At 36.2% G+C, this 20000-nt stretch overlaps 1 protein-coding gene across 1 annotated transcript in view; it reads right to left on the bottom strand.

The window, feature by feature from the left end:
• LOC129818056 (interleukin-11 receptor subunit alpha-like) overlaps positions 1-20000 on the bottom strand; it is an 87060-nt gene that overhangs the window by 7944 nt on the left and 59116 nt on the right. The window contains exons 8-9 of the mRNA XM_055873593.1: positions 2057-2201; positions 1715-1804 (exon numbers count right to left, since the gene is read on the bottom strand). Coding sequence (XP_055729568.1) covers positions 1715-1804; positions 2057-2201 — 235 coding nt within the window. The remainder of the gene's footprint in view (positions 1-1714; positions 1805-2056; positions 2202-20000) is intronic.

Genomic DNA, 20000 nt, shown 5'->3' with positions numbered 1-20000 from the left:
AGAGAGAAAGAGAGAGAGAGAGAGAGAGAGATCAGGAGAGAGAGAGAGAGAGATCAGGAGAGAGAAAGAGAGAGAGAGAGAGAGAGATCAGGAGAGAGAGAGAGAGAGATCAGGAGAGAGAGAGAGAACAGAAGAGAAAGAAAAGACGCTTCACAAGTCCTCAACTGGCAGCTTCATTAAATAGTACCTGCAAAACACCAGTCTCAAAGTCAACAGTGAAGAGGCAGGATGCTGGGCTTCTAGGCAGAGTTCCCCTGTCCAGTGTCTGTGTTCTTTTGTCCATCGTAATCTTTTATTTTTATTGGCCAGTCTGAGATATGGCTTTTTCTTTGCAACTCTGCCTAGAGGGCCAGCATCCCGGAGTCGCCTCTTCACTGAGGACTTGTGAGGCGTCTTTTTCTCAAACTAGACACTCTAATGTACTTGACAAAAAATTTGCTTTTCTTTCAAAAACAAGGACATTTCTAAGTGACCCCAAACTTTTGAACAGTACTGTATATAGAGACTGATGTATATAGAGACTGATGTATACAGACACTGATGTATATATGTATATAGAGACTGATGTATACAGACACTGATGTATACAGAGACTGATGTATATATGTATATAGAGACTGATGTATATAGAGACTGATGTATACAGAGACTGATGTATATATGTATATAGAGACTGATGTATACAGAGACTGATGTATATAGAGACTGATGTATATATGTATATAGAGACTGATGTATATAGAGACTGATGTATATAGAGACTGATGTATACAGAGACTGATGTATATAGAGACTGATGTATATATGTATATAGAGACTGATGTATACAGAGACTGATGTATATAGAGACTGATGTATACAGAGACTGATGTATATAGAGACTGATGTATACAGAGACTGATGTATATAGACACTGATGTATACAGAGACTGATGTATATATGTATATAGAGACTGATGTATACAGAGGCTGATGTATATAGAGACTGATGTATATAGAGACTGATGTATACAGAGACTGATGTATACAGAGACTGATGTATATAGAGACTGAGTATATAATATAGAGACTGAGTATATAGAGACTGATGTATATAGAGATGTATATAGAGACAGATGTATATAGAGACAGATGTATAGAGAGACAGATGTATAGAGAGACAGATGTATAGAGAGACAGATGTATAGAGAGACAGATGTATAGAGAGACAGATGTATAGAGAGACTGATGTATAGAGAGACTGATGTATACAGAGAATGATGTATATAGAGACTGATGTATATAGAGACTGATGTATACAGAGACTGATGTATATAGAGACTGATGTATATAGAGACTGATGTATACAGAGACAGATGTATATATGTATATAGAGACTGATGTATATAGACACTGATGTATATAGAGACTGTTGTATACAGAGACTGATGTATATATGTATATAGAGACTGATGTATACAGAGACTGATGTATATATGTATATAGAGACTGATGTATACAGAGACTGATGTATATATGTATATAGAGACAGATGTATACAGAGACTGATGTATATAGACACTGATGTATATATGCATATAGAGACTGATGTATACAGAGACTGATGTATAGAGAGACTGATGTATATATGTATATAGAGACTGATGTATACAGAGACAGATGTATACAGAAACAGAAGATATGGGCTGTATCTGGCTTAGAAAAAGCGACTTACTCTCTGACTTGGTGTTTGCTGTAGAGGGCTTTGTGTCTTTGTCATTGTCGTCTACAGGGACGGTTTGTTCAGTTGGATCTGCTGTGCAACCTGTGGGATTCACCACATAATGATGCCGTCTCACACAGATAACACCGCTGACCAAGTAGCTGTGTAACATTAAGGAGAAACTAAGGTCCATTCAAACACTGTTCTGATAAAGTTCCAGTTGTAGACCGTTTACAATGTACTCTCCGTTTGGCAGAGTCCTGGTTAAAAGTAGTGCAGTATATAGGGAATAGAGGGCCATTTGGAACACATTAGTATTGTATACTAGTGTGTGATATGCAGTAGGACTCTCACCGCTCCATGGCCAGGTCTGCAGCAGGGGGCTCCAGTCACTCCACTGGCTGTCTGGGTTGATTTCGTCCTGGGCTCTCACCTGCAGCTGGTGGGCGAAGCCTGCAAGGGCGTCGGTTATTAGCAGGGATCTGGCCTTAGACTCCACCTGGGGGGGGGGGGGGTGGATGAAGATAGATAACGTGAGAGAGGTCTACAGTCAGAAGATTGAGTAAAGGACTGACTGTAGACCAAAACACAGTCAGATAGGAGGACTGACTGTAGACCAAAACACAGTCAGATAGGAAGACTGACTGTAGACCAAAACACAGTCAGATAGGAGGGCTGACTGTAGACCAAAACACAGTCCGATAGGAGGACTGACTGCAGACCAAAACACAGTCCGATAGGAGTACTGACTGCAGACCAAAACACAGTCCGATAGGAGTACTGACTGCAGACCAAAACACAGTCAGAAGGAGGACTGACTGTAGACCAAAACACAGTCAGAAGGAGGACTGACTGTAGACCAAAACACAGTCAGATAGGAGGCCTGAATGTAGACCAAAACACAGTCCGATAGGAGGACTGACTACAGACCAAAACACAGTCCGATAGGAGGACTGACTACAGACCAAAACACAGTCCGATAGGAGGACTGACTACAGACCAAAACACAGTCCGATAGGAGGACTGACTACAGACCAAAACACAGTCCGATAGGAGGACTGACTACAGACCAAAACACAGTCCGATAGGAGGACTGACTGTAGACCAAAACACAGTCCGATAGGAGGACTGACTGTAGACCAAAACAGTCAGAAGGAGGACTGACTGTAGACCAAAACACAGTCCGATAGGAGTACTGACTGCAGACCAAAACACAGTCCGATAGGAGTACTGACTGCAGACCAAAACACAGTCAGAAGGAGGACTGACTGTAGACCAAAACACAGTCAGAAGGAAGACTGACTGTAGACCAAAACACAGTCAGATAGGAGGACTGACTGTAGACCAAAACACAGTCCGATAGGAGGACTGACTGTAGACCAAAACACAGTCCGATAGGAGGACTGACTGTAGACCAAAACACAGTCCGATAGGAGGACTGACTGCAGCCCAAAACACAGTCAGATAGGAGGACTGACTGGAGACCAAAACACAGTCCGATAGGAGGACTGACTGTAGACCAAAACACAGTCCGATAGGAGGACTGACTGTAGACCAAAACACAGTCCGATAGGAGGACTGACTGTAGACCAAAACACAGTCAGATAGGAGGACTGACTGTAGACCAAAACACAGTCAGATAGGAGTACTGACTGCAGACCAAAACACAGTCAGAAGGAGGACTGACTGTAGACCTAACACAGTCAGAAGGAAGACTGACTGTAGACCAAAACACAGTCAGATAGGAGTACTGACTACAGACCAAAACACAGTCAGATAGGAGGACTGACTGTAGACCAAAACACAGTCAGAAGGAAGACTGACTGTAGACCAAAACACAGTCAGATAGGAGGACTGACTGTAGACCAAAACACAGTCCGATAGGAGGACTGACTACAGACCAAAACACAGTCCGATAGGAGGACTGACTGTAGACCAAAACACAGTCAGATAGGAGGACTGACTGTAGACCAAAACACAGTCAGATAGGAGGACTGACTGTAGACCAAAACACAGTCAGATAGGAGGACTGACTGTAGACCAAAACACAGTCAGATAGGAGGACTGACTGTAGACCAAAACACAGTCAGATAGGAGTACTGACTACAGACCAAAACACAGTCAGATAGGAGTACTGACTACAGACCAAAACACAGTCAGATAGGACTGACTACAGACCAAAACACAGTCAGATAGGAAGACTGACTGTAGACCAAAACACAGTCAGATAGGAGGACTGACTGTCGACCAAAACACAGTCAGATAGGAGTACTGACTGTCGACCAAAACACAGTCAGATAGGAGTACTGACTGTAGACCAAAACACAGTCAGATAGGAAGACTGACTGTAGACCAACACACAGTCAGATAGGAGGACTGACTGTAGACCAAAACACAGTCAGATAGGAGGACTGACTGCAGACCAAAACACAGTCAGATAGGAGGACTGACTGTAGACCAAAACACAGTCCGATAGGAGGACTGACTGTAGACCAAAACACAGTCCGATAGGAGGACTGACTGTAGACCAAAACACAGTCAGATAGGAGTACTGACTCTAGACCAAAATTAAGTTAGCATTAAATCATATAACATAGTTACTGGGCAGGATAGTATAGGACATGACTAATATGATGTAATTAGTGGGTAGGAACTAATATAATGTAGTTAGTGGGTAGGAACTAATATAATGTAGTTAGTGGGTAGGAACTAATATAATGTAGTTAGTGGGTAGGATAGTATAGGAACTAATATAATGCAATTAGTGGGTAGGAACTAATATAATGTAGTTAGTGGGTAGGATAGTGTAGGAACTAATATAATGTATTTAGTGGGTAGGAACTAATATAATGTAGTTAGTGGGTAGGAACTAATATAATGTAGTTAGTGGGTAGGATAGTATAGGAACTAATATAATGTAATTAGTGGGTAGGAACTAATATAATGTAGTTAGTGGGTAGGATAGTGTAGGAACTAATATAATGTAATTAGTGGGTAGGATAGTGTAGGAACTAATATAATGTAATTAGTGGGTAGGAACTAATATAATGTAATTAGTGGGTAGGATAGTGTAGGAACTAATATAATGTAATTAGTGGGTAGGAACTAATATAATGTAATTAGTGGGTAGGATAGTGTCGGAACTAATATAATGTAATTAGTGGGTAGGATAGTATAGGAACTAAAATATAATGTAATTAGTGGGTAGGAACTAATATCATGTAATTAGTGGGTAGGAACTAATATAATGTAATTAGTGGGTAGGGTAGTATAGGAACTAATATAATGTAATTAGTGGGTAGTATAGTGTAGGAACTAATATAATGTAATTAGTGGGTAGGAACTAATATAATGTAGTTAGTGGGTAGGAACTAATATAATGTAATTAGTGGGTAGGATAGTGTCGCAACTAATATAATGTAATTAGTGGGTAGGAACTAATATAATGTAATTAGTGGGTAGGAACTAATATAATGTAGTTAGTGGGTAGGAACTAATATAATGTAATTAGTGGGTAGGATAGTGTCGCAACTAATATAATGTAATTAGTGGGTAGGAACTAATATAATGTAATTAGTGGGTAGGATAGTGTAGGAACTAATATAATGTATTTAGTGGGTAGGAACTAATATATTGTAGTTAGTGGGTAGGAACTAATATAATGTAATTAGTGGGTAGGAACTAATATAATGTAATTAGTGGGTAGGAACTAATATAATGTAGTTAGTGGGTAGGATAGTGTAGGAACTAATATAATGTAATTAGTGGGTAGGATAGTGTAGGAACTAATATAATGTAATTAGTGGGTAGGAACTAATATAATGTAATTAGTGGGTAGGAACTAATATAATGTATTTAGTGGGTAGGAACTAATATATTGTAGTTAGTGGGTAGGAACTAATATAATGTAATTAGTGGGTAGGAACTAATATAATGTAGTTAGTGGGTAGGAACTAATATAATGTAGTTAGTGGGTAGGAACTAATATAATGTAGTTAGTGGGTAGGATAGTATAGGAACTAATATAATGCAATTAGTGGGTAGGAACTAATATAATGTAGTTAGTGGGTAGGATAGTGTAGGAACTAATATAATGTATTTAGTGGGTAGGAACTAATATAATGTAGTTAGTGGGTAGGAACTAATATAATGTAGTTAGTGGGTAGGATAGTATAGGAACTAATATAATGTAATTAGTGGGTAGGAACTAATATAATGTAGTTAGTGGGTAGGATAGTGTAGGAACTAATATAATGTAATTAGTGGGTAGGATAGTGTAGGAACTAATATAATGTAATTAGTGGGTAGGAACTAATATAATGTAATTAGTGGGTAGGATAGTGTAGGAACTAATATAATGTAATTAGTGGGTAGGAACTAATATAATGTAATTAGTGGGTAGGATAGTGTCGGAACTAATATAATGTAATTAGTGGGTAGGATAGTATAGGAACTAATATAATGTAATTAGTGGGTAGGAACTAATATCATGTAATTAGTGGGTAGGAACTAATATAATGTAATTAGTGGGTAGGGGAGTATAGGAACTAATAAAATGTAATTAGTGGGTAGTATAGTGTAGGAACTAATATAATGTAATTAGTGGGTAGGATAGTGTAGGAACTAATATAATGTATTTAGTGGGAAGGAACTAATATATTGTAGTTAGTGGGTAGGATAGTGTAGGAACTAATATAATGTAATTAGTGGGTAGGAACTAATATATTGTAGTTAGTGGGTAGGATAGTGTAGGAACTAATATAATGTATTTAGTGGGTAGAAACTAATATAATGTAGTTAGTGGGTAGGAACTAATATAATGTAGTTAGTGGGTAGGAGCTAATATAATGTAGTTAGTGGGTAGGAACTAATATAATGTCATTAGTGGGTAGGAACTAATATAATGTAGTTAGTGGGTAGGATAGTGTAGGAACTAATATAATGTAATTAGTGGGTAGGAACTAATATAATGTAATTAGTGGGTAGGATAGTGTCGGAACTAATATAATGTAATTAGTGGGTAGGATAGTATAGGAACTAATATAATGTAATTAGTGGGTAGGAGCTAATATAATGTAATTAGTGGGTAGGAACTAATATAATGTAATTAGTGGGTAGGAACTAATATATTGTAGTTAGTGGGTAGGATAGTGTAGGAACTAATATAATGTAATTAGTGGGTAGGAACTAATATATTGTAGTTAGTGGGTAGGATAGTGTAGGAACTAATATAATGTAATTAGTGGGTAGGAACTAATATAATGTAATTAGTGGGTAGGAACTAATATAATGTAGTTAGTGGGTAGGATAGTGTAGGAACTAATATAATGTAATTAGTGGGTAGGAACTAATATAATGTAATTAGTGGGTAGGATAGTGTAGGAACTAATATAATGTAATTAGTGGGTAGGAACTAATATATTGTAGTTAGTGGGTAGCATAGTGTAGGAACTAATATAATGTATTTAGTGGGTAGGAACTAATATAATGTAGTTAGTGGGTAGGAACTAATATAATGTAGTTAGTGGGTAGGATAGTATAGGAACTAATATAATGTAATTAGTGGGTAGGAACTAATATAATGTAGTTAGTGGGTAGGATAGTGTAGGAACTAATATAATGTAATTAGTGGGTGGGATAGTGTAGGAACTAATATAATGTAATTAGTGGGTAGGAACTAATATAATGTAATTAGTGGGTAGGATAGTGTAGGAACTAATATAATGTAATTAGTGGGTAGGAACTAATATAATGTAATTAGTGGGTAGGATAGTGTCGGAACTAATATAATGTAATTAGTGGGTAGGATAGTATAGGAACTAATATAATGTAATTAGTGGGTAGGAACTAATATCATGTAATTAGTGGGTTGGAACTAATATAATGTAATTAGTGGGTAGGGGAGTATAGGAACTAATAAAATGTAATTAGTGGGTAGTATAGTGTAGGAACTAATATAATGTAATTAGTGGGTAGGATAGTGTAGGAACTAATATAATGTATTTAGTGGGTAGGAACTAATATATTGTAGTTAGTGGGTAGGATAGTGTAGGAACTAATATAATGTAATTAGTGGGTAGGAACTAATATATTGTAGTTAGTGGGTAGGATAGTGTAGGAACTAATATAATGTATTTAGTGGGTAGGAACTAATATAATGTAGTTAGTGGGTAGGAACTAATATAATGTAGTTAGTGGGTAGGAACTAATATAATGTAGTTAGTGGGTAGGATAGTGTAGGAACTAATATATTGTAGTTAGTGGGTAGGAACTAATATAATGTAGTTAGTGGGTAGGAACTAATATAATGTAGTTAGTGGGTAGGAACTAATATAATGTAGTTAGTGGGTAGGAACTAATATAATGTCATTAGTGGGTAGGAACTAATATAATGTAGTTAGTGGGTAGGATAGTGTAGGAACTAATATAATGTAATTAGTGGGTAGGAACTAATATAATGTAGTTAGTGGGTAGGATAGTGTAGGAACTAATATAATGTAATTAGTGGGTAGGAACTAATATAATGTAATTAGTGGGTAGGATAGTGTCGGAACTAATATAATGTAATTAGTGGGTAGGATAGTATAGGAACTAATATAATGTAATTAGTGGGTAGGAGCTAATATAATGTAATTAGTGGGTAGGAACTAATATAATGTAATTAGTGGGTAGGAACTAATATATTGTAGTTAGTGGGTAGGATAGTGTAGGAACTAATATAATGTAATTAGTGGGTAGGAACTAATATATTGTAGTTAGTGGGTAGGATAGTGTAGGAACTAAAATAATGTAATTAGTGGGTAAGAACTAATATAATGTAATTAGTGGGTAGGAACTAATATAATGTAGTTAGTGGGTAGGATAGTGTAGTAACTAATATAATGTAATTAGTGGGTAGGAACTAATATAATGTAATTAGTGGGTAGGATAGTGTAGGAACTAATATAATGTAATTAGTGGGTAGGAACTAATATATTGTAGTTAGTGGGTAGCATAGTGTAGGAACTAATATAATGTATTTAGTGGGTAGGAACTAATATAATGTAGTTAGTGGGTAGGAACTAATATAATGTAGTTAGTGGGTAGGATAGTGTAGGAACTAATATAATGTAATTAGTGGGTAGGATAGTGTAGGAACTAATATAATGTAATTAGTGGGTAGGATAGTGTAGGAACTAATATAATGTATTTAGTGGGTAGGAACTAATATATTGTAGTTAGTGGGTAGGATAGTGTAGGAACTAATATAATGTAATTAGTGGGTAGGAACTAATATATTGTAGTTAGTGGGTAGGATAGTGTAGGAACTAATATAATGTATTTAGTGGGTAGGAACTAATATAATGTAGTTAGTGGGTAGGAACTAATATAATGTAGTTAGTGGGTAGGAACTAATATAATGTAGTTAGTGGGTAGGAACTAATATAATGTAGTTAGTGGGTAGGATAGTGTAGGAACTAATATATTGTAGTTAGTGGGTAGGAACTAATATAATGTAGTTAGTGGGTAGGAACTAATATAATGTAGTTAGTGGGTAGGAACTAATATAATGTAGTTAGTGGGTAGGAACTAATATAATGTAGTTAGTGGGTAGGAACTAATATAATGTCATTAGTGGGTAGGAACTAATATAATGTAGTTAGTGGGTAGGATAGTGTAGGAACTAATATAATGTAATTAGTGGGTAGGAACTAATATAATGTAGTTAGTGGGTAGGATAGTGTAGGAACTAATATAATGTAATTAGTGGGTAGGAACTAATATAATGTAATTAGTGGGTAGGATAGTGTCGGAACTAATATAATGTAATTAGTGGGTAGGATAGTGTAGGAACTAATATAATGTAATTAGTGGGTAGGAACTAATATATTGTAGTTAGTGGGTAGGATAGTGTAGGAACTAATATAATGTAATTAGTGGGTAGGAACTAATATATTGTAGTTAGTGGGTAGGATAGTGTAGGAACTAATATAATGTAATTAGTGGGTAGGAACTAATATAATGTAATTAGTGGGTAGGAACTAATATAATGTAGTTAGTGGGTAGGATAGTGTAGGAACTAATATAATGTAATTAGTGGGTAGGAACTAATATAATGTAATTAGTGGGTAGGATAGTGTAGGAACTAATATAATGTAATTAGTGGGTAGGAACTAATATATTGTAGTTAGTGGGTAGCATAGTGTAGGAACTAATATAATGTATTTAGTGGGTAGGAACTAATATAATGTAGTTAGTGGGTAGGAACTAATATAATGTAGTTAGTGGGTAGGATAGTGTAGGAACTAATATAATGTAATTAGTGGGTAGGATAGTGTAGGAACTAATATAATGTAATTAGTGGGTAGGATAGTGTAGGAACTAATATAATGTATTTAGTGGGTAGGAACTAATATATTGTAGTTAGTGGGTAGGATAGTGTAGGAACTAATATAATGTAATTAGTGGGTAGGAACTAATATATTGTAGTTAGTGGGTAGGATAGTGTAGGAACTAATATAATGTATTTAGTGGGTAGGAACTAATATAATGTAGTTAGTGGGTAGGAACTAATATAATGTAGTTAGTGGGTAGGAACTAATATAATGTAGTTAGTGGGTAGGAAAGTGTAGGAACTAATACAATGTAATTAGTGGGTAGGAACTAATATAATGTAATTAGTGGGTAGGATAGTGTCGGAACTAATATAATGTAATTAGTGGGTAGGAACTAATATAATGTAATTAGTGGGTAGGATAGTGTAGGAACTAATATAATGTAATTAGTGGGTGGGAACTAATATAATGTAATTAGTGGGTAGGAACTAATATAATGTAGTTAGTGGGTAGGAACTCATATAATGTAGTTTGTGGGTAGGAACTAATATAATGTAGTTAGTGGGTAGGAACTAATATAATGTCATTAGTGGGTAGGAACTAATATAATGTAGTTAGTGGGTAGGAACTAATATAATGTCATTAGTGGGTAGGAACTAATATAATGTAGTTAGTGGGTAGGAACTAATATAATGTAGTTAGTGGGTAGGAACTAATATAATGTCATTAGTGGGTAGGAACTAATATAATGTAGTTAGTGGGTAGGAACTAATATAATGTCATTAGTGGGTAGGAACTAATATAATGTAGTTAGTGGGTAGGATAGTGTAGGAACTAATATAATGTAATTAGTGGGTAGGAACTAATATAATGTAGTTAGTGGGTAGGATAGTGTAGGAACTAATATAATGTAATTAGTGGGTAGGAACTAATATAATGTAATTAGTGGGTAGGATAGTGCCGGAACTAATATAATGTAATTAGTGGGTAGGAACTAATATCATGTAATTAGGGGGTAGGAACTAATATAATGTAATTAGGGGGTAGGAACTAATATAATGTAATTAGTGGGTAGGAGAGTATAGGAACTAATAATGTAATTAGTGGGTAGTATAGTGTAGGAACTAATATAATGTAATTAGTGGGTAGGATAGTGTAGGAACTAATATAATGTATTTAGTGGGTAGGAACTAATATATTGTAGTTAGTGGGTAGGATAGTGTAGGAACTAATATAATGTAATTAGTGGGTAGGAACTAATATATTGTAGTTAGTGGGTAGGATAGTGTAGGAACTAATATAATGTATTTAGTGGGTAGGAACTAATATAATGTAGTTAGTGGGTAGGAACTAATATAATGTAGTTAGTGGGTAGGATAGTATAGGAACTAATATAATGTAATTAGTGGGTGGGAACTAATATAATGTAGTTAGTGGGTAGGAACTAATATAATGTAATTAGTGGGTAGGAACTAATATAATGTAATTAGTGGGTAGGATAGTGTAGGAACTAATATAATGTATTTAGTGGGTAGGAACTAATATATTGTAGTTAGTGGGTAGGCTCTAATATAATGTAATTAGTGGGTAGGATATAGTAGGAAACTAATACAATGTAATTAGTGGGTAGGATAGTGTAGGAACTAATATAATGTCATTAGTGGGTAGGAACTAATATAATGTAATTAGTGGGTAGGATAGTGTAGGAACTAATATAATGTAGTTAGTGGGTAGGATAGTGTAGGAACTAATATAATGTATTTAGTGGGTAGGAACTAATATAATGTAATTAGTGGGTAGGATAGTGTCAGAACTAATATAATGTAATTAGTGGGTAGGATAGTGTAGGAACTAATATAATGTAATTAGCGGGTAGGAACTAATATAATGTAGTTAGTTGGTAGGATAGTGTAGGAACTAATATAATGTAATTAGTGGGTAGGAACTAATATAATGTAATTAGTGGGTAGGATAGTGTCAGAACTAATATAATGTAATTAGTGGGTAGGATAGTGTAGGAACTAATATAATGTAATTAGCGGGTAGGAACTAATATAATGTAATTAGTGGGTAGGAACTAATATAATGTAATTAGTGGGTAGGATATAGTAGGAAACTAATATAATGTAATTAGTGGGTAGGAACTAATATAATGTAATTAGTGGGTAGGAACTAATATAATGTAATTAGTGGGTAGGATATAGTAGGAAACTAATACAATGTAATTAGTGGGTAGGATAGTGTAGGAACTAATATAATGTAATTAATGGGTAGGAACTAATATAATGTAATTAGTGGGTAGGATAGTGTCGGAACTAATATAATGTAATTAGTGGGTAGGATAGTGTAGGAACTAATATAATGTAATTAGTGGGTAGGATAGTATAGGAACTAATATATTGTAGTTAGTGGGTAGGAACTAATATAATGTAGTTAGTGGGTAGGAACTAATATAATGTAGTTAGTGGGTAGGAACTAATATAATGTCATTAGTGGGTAGGATAGTGTCGGAACTATAATAATGTAATTAGTGGGTAGGAACTAATATAATGTAGTTAGTGGGTAGGATAGTGTAGGAACTAATATAATGTAATTAGTGGGTAGGAACTAATATAATGTAATTAGTGGGTAGGATAGTGTCGCAACTAATATAATGTAATTAGTGGGTAGGAACTAATATAATGTAATTAGTGGGTAGGATAGTGTAGGAACTAATATAATGTATTTAGTGGGTAGGAACTAATATAATGTAGTTAGTGGGTAGGAACTAATATAATGTAGTTAGTGGGTAGGAACTAATATAATGTAGTTAGTGGGTAGGATAGTGTAGGAACTAATATAATGTAATTAGTGGGTAGGAACTAATATAATGTAATTAGTGGGTAGGATAGTGTCAGAACTAATATAATGTAATTAGTGGGTAGGAACTAATATAATGTAATTAGTGGGCAGGAACTAATATAATGTAATTAGTGGGTAGGATATAGTAGGAAACTAATATAATGTAATTAGTGGGTAGGAACTAATATAATGTAATTAGTGGGTAGGAACTAATATAATGTAATTAGTGGGTAGGATAGTGTCGGAACTAATATAATGTAATTAGTGGGTAGGATAGTGTAGGAACTAATATAATGTAATTAGTGGGTAGGATAGTATAGGAACTAATATATTGTAGTTAGTGGGTAGGAACTAATATAATGTAGTTAGTGGGTAGGAACTAATATAATGTAGTTAGTGGGTAGGAACTAATATATTGTAGTTAGTGGGTAGGATAGTGTCGGAACTAATATAATGTAATTAGTGGGTAGGAACTAATATAATGTAGTTAGTGGGTAGGATAGTGTAGGAACTAATATAATGTAATTAGTGGGTAGGAACTAATATAATGTAGTTAGTGGGTAGGAACTAATATAATGTAGTTAGTGGGTAGGAACTAATATATTGTAGTTAGTGGGTAGGATAGTGTAGGAACTAATATATTGTAATTAGTGGGTAGGAACTAATATAATGTAGTTAGTGGGTAGGAACTAATATAATGTAATTAGTGGGTAGGAACTAATATATTGTAGTTAGTGGGTAGGATAGTGTAGGAACTAATATAATGTATTTAGTGGGTAGGAACTAATATAATGTAGTTAGTGGGTAGGAACTAATATAATGTAGTTAGTGGGTAGGAACTAATATAATGTAGTTAGTGGGTAGGATAGTGTAGGAACTAATATAATGTAATTAGTGGGTAGGAACTAATATAATGTAGTTAGTGGGTAGGATAGTGTAGGAACTAATATAATGTAATTAGTGGGTAGGAACTAATATAATGTAATTAGTGGGTAGGATAGTGTCGGAACTAATATAATGTAATTAGTGGGTAGGATAGTGTAGGAACTAATATAATGTAATTAGTGGGTAGGAACTAATATAATGTAATTAGTGGGTAGGATAGTGTAGGAACTAATATAATGTAGTTAGTGGGTAGGATAGTGTAGGAACTAATATAATGTAATTAGTGGGTAGGAACTAATATAATGTAATTAGTGGGTAGGAACTAATATAATGTAATTAGTGGGTAGGGCAGTGTCGCAACTAATATAATGTAATTAGTGGGTAGGAACTAATATAATGTAATTAGTGGGTAGGATAGTGTAGGAACTAATATAATGTATTTAGTGGGTAGGAACTAATATAATGTAGTTAGTGGGTAGGAACTAATATAATGTAGTTAGTGGGTAGGAACTAATATAATGTAGTTAGTGGGTAGGATAGTGTAGGAACTAATATAATGTAATTAGTGGGTAGGAACTAATATAATGTAATTAGTGGGTAGGATAGTGTCAGAACTAATATAATGTAATTAGTGGGTAGGAACTAATATAATGTAATTAGTGGGCAGGAACTAATATAATGTAATTAGTGGGTAGGATATAGTAGGAAACTAATATAATGTAATTAGTGGGTAGGAACTAATATAATGTAATTAGTGGGTAGGAACTAATATAATGTAATTAGTGGGTAGGAACTAATATAATGTAATTAGTGGGTAGGATAGTGTCGGAACTAATATAATGTAATTAGTGGGTAGGATAGTGTAGGAACTAATATAATGTAATTAGTGGGTAGGATAGTATAGGAACTAATATATTGTAGTTAGTGGGTAGGAACTAATATAATGTAATTAGTGGGTAGGAACTAATATAATGTAATTAGTGGGTAGGAACTAATATAATGTAATTAGTGGGTAGGATAGTGTCGGAACTAATATAATGTAATTAGTGGGTAGGATAGTGTAGGAACTAATATAATGTAATTAGTGGGTAGGATAGTATAGGAACTAATATATTGTAGTTAGTGGGTAGGAACTAATATAATGTAGTTAGTGGGTAGGAACTAATATAATGTAGTTAGTGGGTAGGAACTAATATATTGTAGTTAGTGGGTAGGATAGTGTCGGAACTAATATAATGTAATTAGTGGGTAGGAACTAATATAATGTAATTAGTGGGTAGGAACTAATATAATGTAATTAGTGGGTAGGATATAGTAGGAAACTAATATAATGTAATTAGTGGGTAGGAACTAATATAATGTAGTTAGTGGGTAGGAACTAATATAATGTAATTAGTGGGTAGGATAGTGTCGGAACTAATATAATGTAATTAGTGGGTAGGATAGTGTAGGAACTAATATAATGTAATTAGTGGGTAGGATAGTATAGGAACTAATATATTGTAGTTAGTGGGTAGGAACTAATATAATGTAGTTAGTGGGTAGGAACTAATATAATGTAGTTAGTGGGTAGGAACTAATATATTGTAGTTAGTGGGTAGGATAGTGTCGGAACTAATATAATGTAATTAGTGGGTAGGAACTAATATAATGTAGTTAGTGGGTAGGATAGTGTAGGAACTAATATAATGTAATTAGTGGGTAGGAACTAATATAATGTAGTTAGTGGGTAGGAACTAATATAATGTAGTTAGTGGGTAGGAACTAATATATTGTAGTTAGTGGGTAGGATAGTGTAGGAACTAATATATTGTAATTAGTGGGTAGGAACTAATATAATGTAGTTAGTGGGTAGGAACTAATATAATGTAATTAGTGGGTAGGAACTAATATATTGTAGTTAGTGGGTAGGATAGTGTAGGAACTAATATAATGTATTTAGTGGGTAGGAACTAATATAATGTAGTTAGTGGGTAGGAACTAATATAATGTAGTTAGTGGGTAGGAACTAATATAATGTAGTTAGTGGGTAGGATAGTGTAGGAACTAATATAATGTAATTAGTGGGTAGGAACTAATATAATGTAGTTAGTGGGTAGGATAGTGTAGGAACTAATATAATGTAATTAGTGGGTAGGAACTAATATAATGTAATTAGTGGGTAGGATAGTGTCGGAACTAATATAATGTAATTAGTGGGTAGGATAGTGTAGGAACTAATATAATGTAATTAGTGGGTAGGAACTAATATAATGTAATTAGTGGGTAGGATAGTGTAGGAAACTAATATAATGTAATTAGTGGGTAGGAACTAATATAATGTAGTTAGTGGGTAGGAACTAATATAATGTAGTTAGTGGGTAGGATAGTGTAGGAACTAATATAATGCAATTAGTGGGTAGGAACTAATATAATGTAATTAGTGGGTAGGATATAGTAGGAAACTAATACAATGTAATTAGTGGGTAGGAACTAATATAATGTAATTAGTGGGTAGGAACTAATATAATGTAATTAGTGGGTAGGATATAGTAGGAAACTAATATAATGTAATTAGTGGGTAGGAACTAATATAATGTAATTAGTGGATAGGAACTAATATAATGTAATTAGTGGGTAGGAACTAATATAATGTAATTAGTGGGTAGGAACTAATATAATGTAATTAGTGGGTAGGATATAGTAGGAAACTAATATAATGTAATTAGTGGGTAGGAACTAATATAATGTAATTAGTGGATAGGAACTAATATAATGTAATTAGTGGGTAGGATATAGTAGGAAACTAATATAATGTAATTAGTGGGTAGGAACTAATATAATGTAATTAGTGGGTAGGATAGTGTAGGAACTAATATAATGTATTTAGTGGGTAGGAACTAATATAATGTAGTTAGTGGGTAGGATAGTGTAGGAACTAATATAATGCAATTAGTGGGTAGGAACTAATATATTGTAGTTAGTGGGTAGGATAGTGTAGGAACTAATATAATGTCATTAGTGGGTAGGAACTAATATAATGTCATTAGTGGGTAGGAACTAATATAATGTCATTAGTGGGTAGGAACTAATATAATGTCATTAGTGGGTAGGAACTAATATAATGTAATTAGTGGGTAGGATATAGTAGGAAACTAATATAATGTAATTAGTGGGTAGGATAGTGTAGGAACTAATATAATGTAATTAGTGGGTAGGAACTAATATATTGTAGTTAGTGGGTAGGAACTAATATAATGTAGTTAGTGGGTAGGAACTAATATAATGTCATTAGTGGGTAGGAACTAATATAATGTAGTTAGTGGGTAGGATAATGTAGGAACTAATATAATGTAGTTAGTGGGTAGGAACTAATATAATGTAGTTAGTGGGTAGGAACTAATATAATGTAGTTAGTGGGTAGGAAATAATATAATGTAGTTAGTGGGTAGGAACTAATATAATGTAGTTAGTGGGTAGGAACTAATATAATGTAGTTAGTGGGTAGGAACTAATATAATGTAGTTAGTGGGTAGGAACTAATATAATGTAGTTAGTGGGTAGGAACTAATATAATGTAGTTAGTGGGTAGGAACTAATATAATGTCATTAGTGGGTAGGAACTAATATAATGTCATTAGTGGGTAGGAACTAATATAATGTCATTAGTGGGTAGGAACTAATATAATGTCATTAGTGGGTAGGAACTAATATAATGTAGTTAGTGGGTAGGATAGTGTAGGAACTAATATAATGTAATTAGTGGGTAGGAACTAATATAATGTAATTAGTGGGTAGGATAGTATAGGAACTAATATAATGTCATTAGTGGGTAGGAACTAATATAATGTCATTAGTGGGTAGGAACTAATATAATGTAATTAGTGGGTAGGAACTAATATAATGTAATTAGTGGGTAGGAACTAATATAATGTAATTAGTGGGTAGAGACAGTGGTTAGACAAGTAAGTAGTAGAGTATAGGAAAGGAACTGACTGCCACAATACAATATTCAGTATGATGAATAGAGGAACTAACGGTAGACCAGATGCTGGATCCTACAGGACGGTAGCGGAGCTGGAAACGGAGGGGGAAGGAGAGGTAGTATGATGAATAGAGGAACTAACGGTAGACCAGATGCTGGATCCTACAGGACGGTAGCGGAGCTGGAAACGGAGGGGGAAGGAGAGGTAGTATGATGAATAGAGGAACTAACGGTAGACCAGATGCTGGATCCTACAGGACGGTAGCGGAGCTGGAAACGGAGGGGGAAGGAGAGGTAGTATGATGAATAGAGGAACTAACGGTAGACCAGATGCTGGATCCTACAGGACGGTAGCGGAGCTGGAAGCGGAGGGGGAAGGAGAGGTAGTATGATGAATAGAGGAACTAACGGTAGACCAGATGCTGGATCCTACAGGACGGTAGCGGAGCTGGAAACGGAGGGGGAAGGAGAGGTAGTATGATGAATAGAGGAACTAACGGTAGACCAGATGCTGGATCCTACAGGACGGTAGCGGAGCTGGAAACGGAGGGGGAAGGAGAGGTAGTATGATGAATAGAGGAACTAACGGTAGACCAGATGCTGGATCCTACAGGACGGTAGCGGAGCTGGAAACGGAGGGGGAAGGAGAGGTAGTATGATGAATAGAGGAACTAACGGTAGACCAGATGCTGGATCCTACAGGACGGTAGCCGAGCTGAAAACGGAGGGGGAAGGAGAGGTAGTATGATGAATAGAGGAACTAACGGTAGACCAGATGCTGGATCCTACAGGACGGTAGCGGAGCTGGAAACGGAGGGGGAAGGAGAGGTAGTATGATGAATAGAGGAACTAACGGTAGACCAGATGCTGGATCCTACAGGACGGTAGCGGAGCTGGAAACGGAGGGGGAAGGAGAGGTAGTATGATGAATAGAGGAACTAACGGTAGACCAGATGCTGGATCCTACAGGACGGTAGCGGAGCTGGAAGCGGAGGGGGAAGGAGAGGTAGTATGATGAATAGAGGAACTAACGGTAGACCAGATGCTGGATCCTACAGGACGGTAGCGGAGCTGGAAACGGAGGGGGAAGGAGAGGTAGTATGATGAATAGAGGAACTAACGGTAGACCAGATGCTGGATCCTACAGGACGGTAGCGGAGCTGGAAGCGGAGGGGGAAGGAGAGGTAGTATGATGAATAGAGGAACTAACGGTAGACCAGATGCTGGATCCTACAGGACGGTAGCGGAGCTGGAAACGGAGGGGGAAGGAGAGGTAGTATGATGAATAGAGGAACTAACGGTAGACCAGATGCTGGATCCTACAGGACGGTAGCGGAGCTGGAAACGGAGGGGGAATCAGAGGTAGTATGATGAATAGAGGAACTAACGGTAGACCAGATGCTGCATCCTACAGGACGGTAGCGGAGCTGGAAACGGAGGGGGAAGGAGAGGTAGTATGATGAATAGAGGAACTAACGGTAGACCAGATGCTGGATCCTACAGGACGGTAGCGGAGCTGGAAGCGGAGGGGGAAGGAGAGGTAGTATGATGAATAGAGGAACTAACGGTAGACCAGATGCTGGATCCTACAGGACGGTAGCGGAGCTGGAAGCGGAGGGGGAAGGAGAGGTAGTATGATGAATAGAGGAACTAACGGTAGACCAGATGCTGGATCCTACAGGACGGTAGCGGAGCTGGAAGCGGAGGGGGAAGGAGAGGTAGTATGATGAATAGAGGAACTAACGGTAGACCAGATGCTGGATCCTACAGGACGGTAGCGGAGCTGGAAGCGGAGGGGGAAGGAGAGGTAGTATGATGAATAGAGGAACTAACGGTAGACCAGATGCTGGATCCTACAGGACGGTAGCGGAGCTGGAAGCGGAGGGGGAAGGAGAGGTAGTATGATGAATAGAGGAACTAACGGTAGACCAGATGCTGGATCCTACAGGACGGTAGCGGAGCTGGAAACGGAGGGGGAAGGAGAGGTAGTATGATGAATAGAGGAACTAACGGTAGACCAGATGCTGGATCCTACAGGACGGTAGCGGAGCTGGAAGCGGAGGGGGAAGGAGAGGTAGTATGATGAATAGAGGAACTAACGGTAGACCAGATGCTGGATCCTACAGGACGGTAGCGGAGCTGGAAACGGAGGGGGAAGGAGAGGTAGTATGATGAATAGAGGAACTAACGGTAGACCAGATGCTGGATCCTACAGGACGGTAGCGGAGCTGGAAGCGGAGGGGGAAGGAGAGGTAGTATGATGAATAGAGGAACTAACGGTAGACCAGATGCT

Source organism: Salvelinus fontinalis, chromosome 21 (assembly GCF_029448725.1).
Source record: "Salvelinus fontinalis isolate EN_2023a chromosome 21, ASM2944872v1, whole genome shotgun sequence".
Lineage (NCBI taxonomy): Eukaryota > Metazoa > Chordata > Actinopteri > Salmoniformes > Salmonidae > Salvelinus > Salvelinus fontinalis.
Note: the sequence above shows the minus strand (reverse complement) of the source record. Positions and strands in the feature narration are given on the sequence as shown.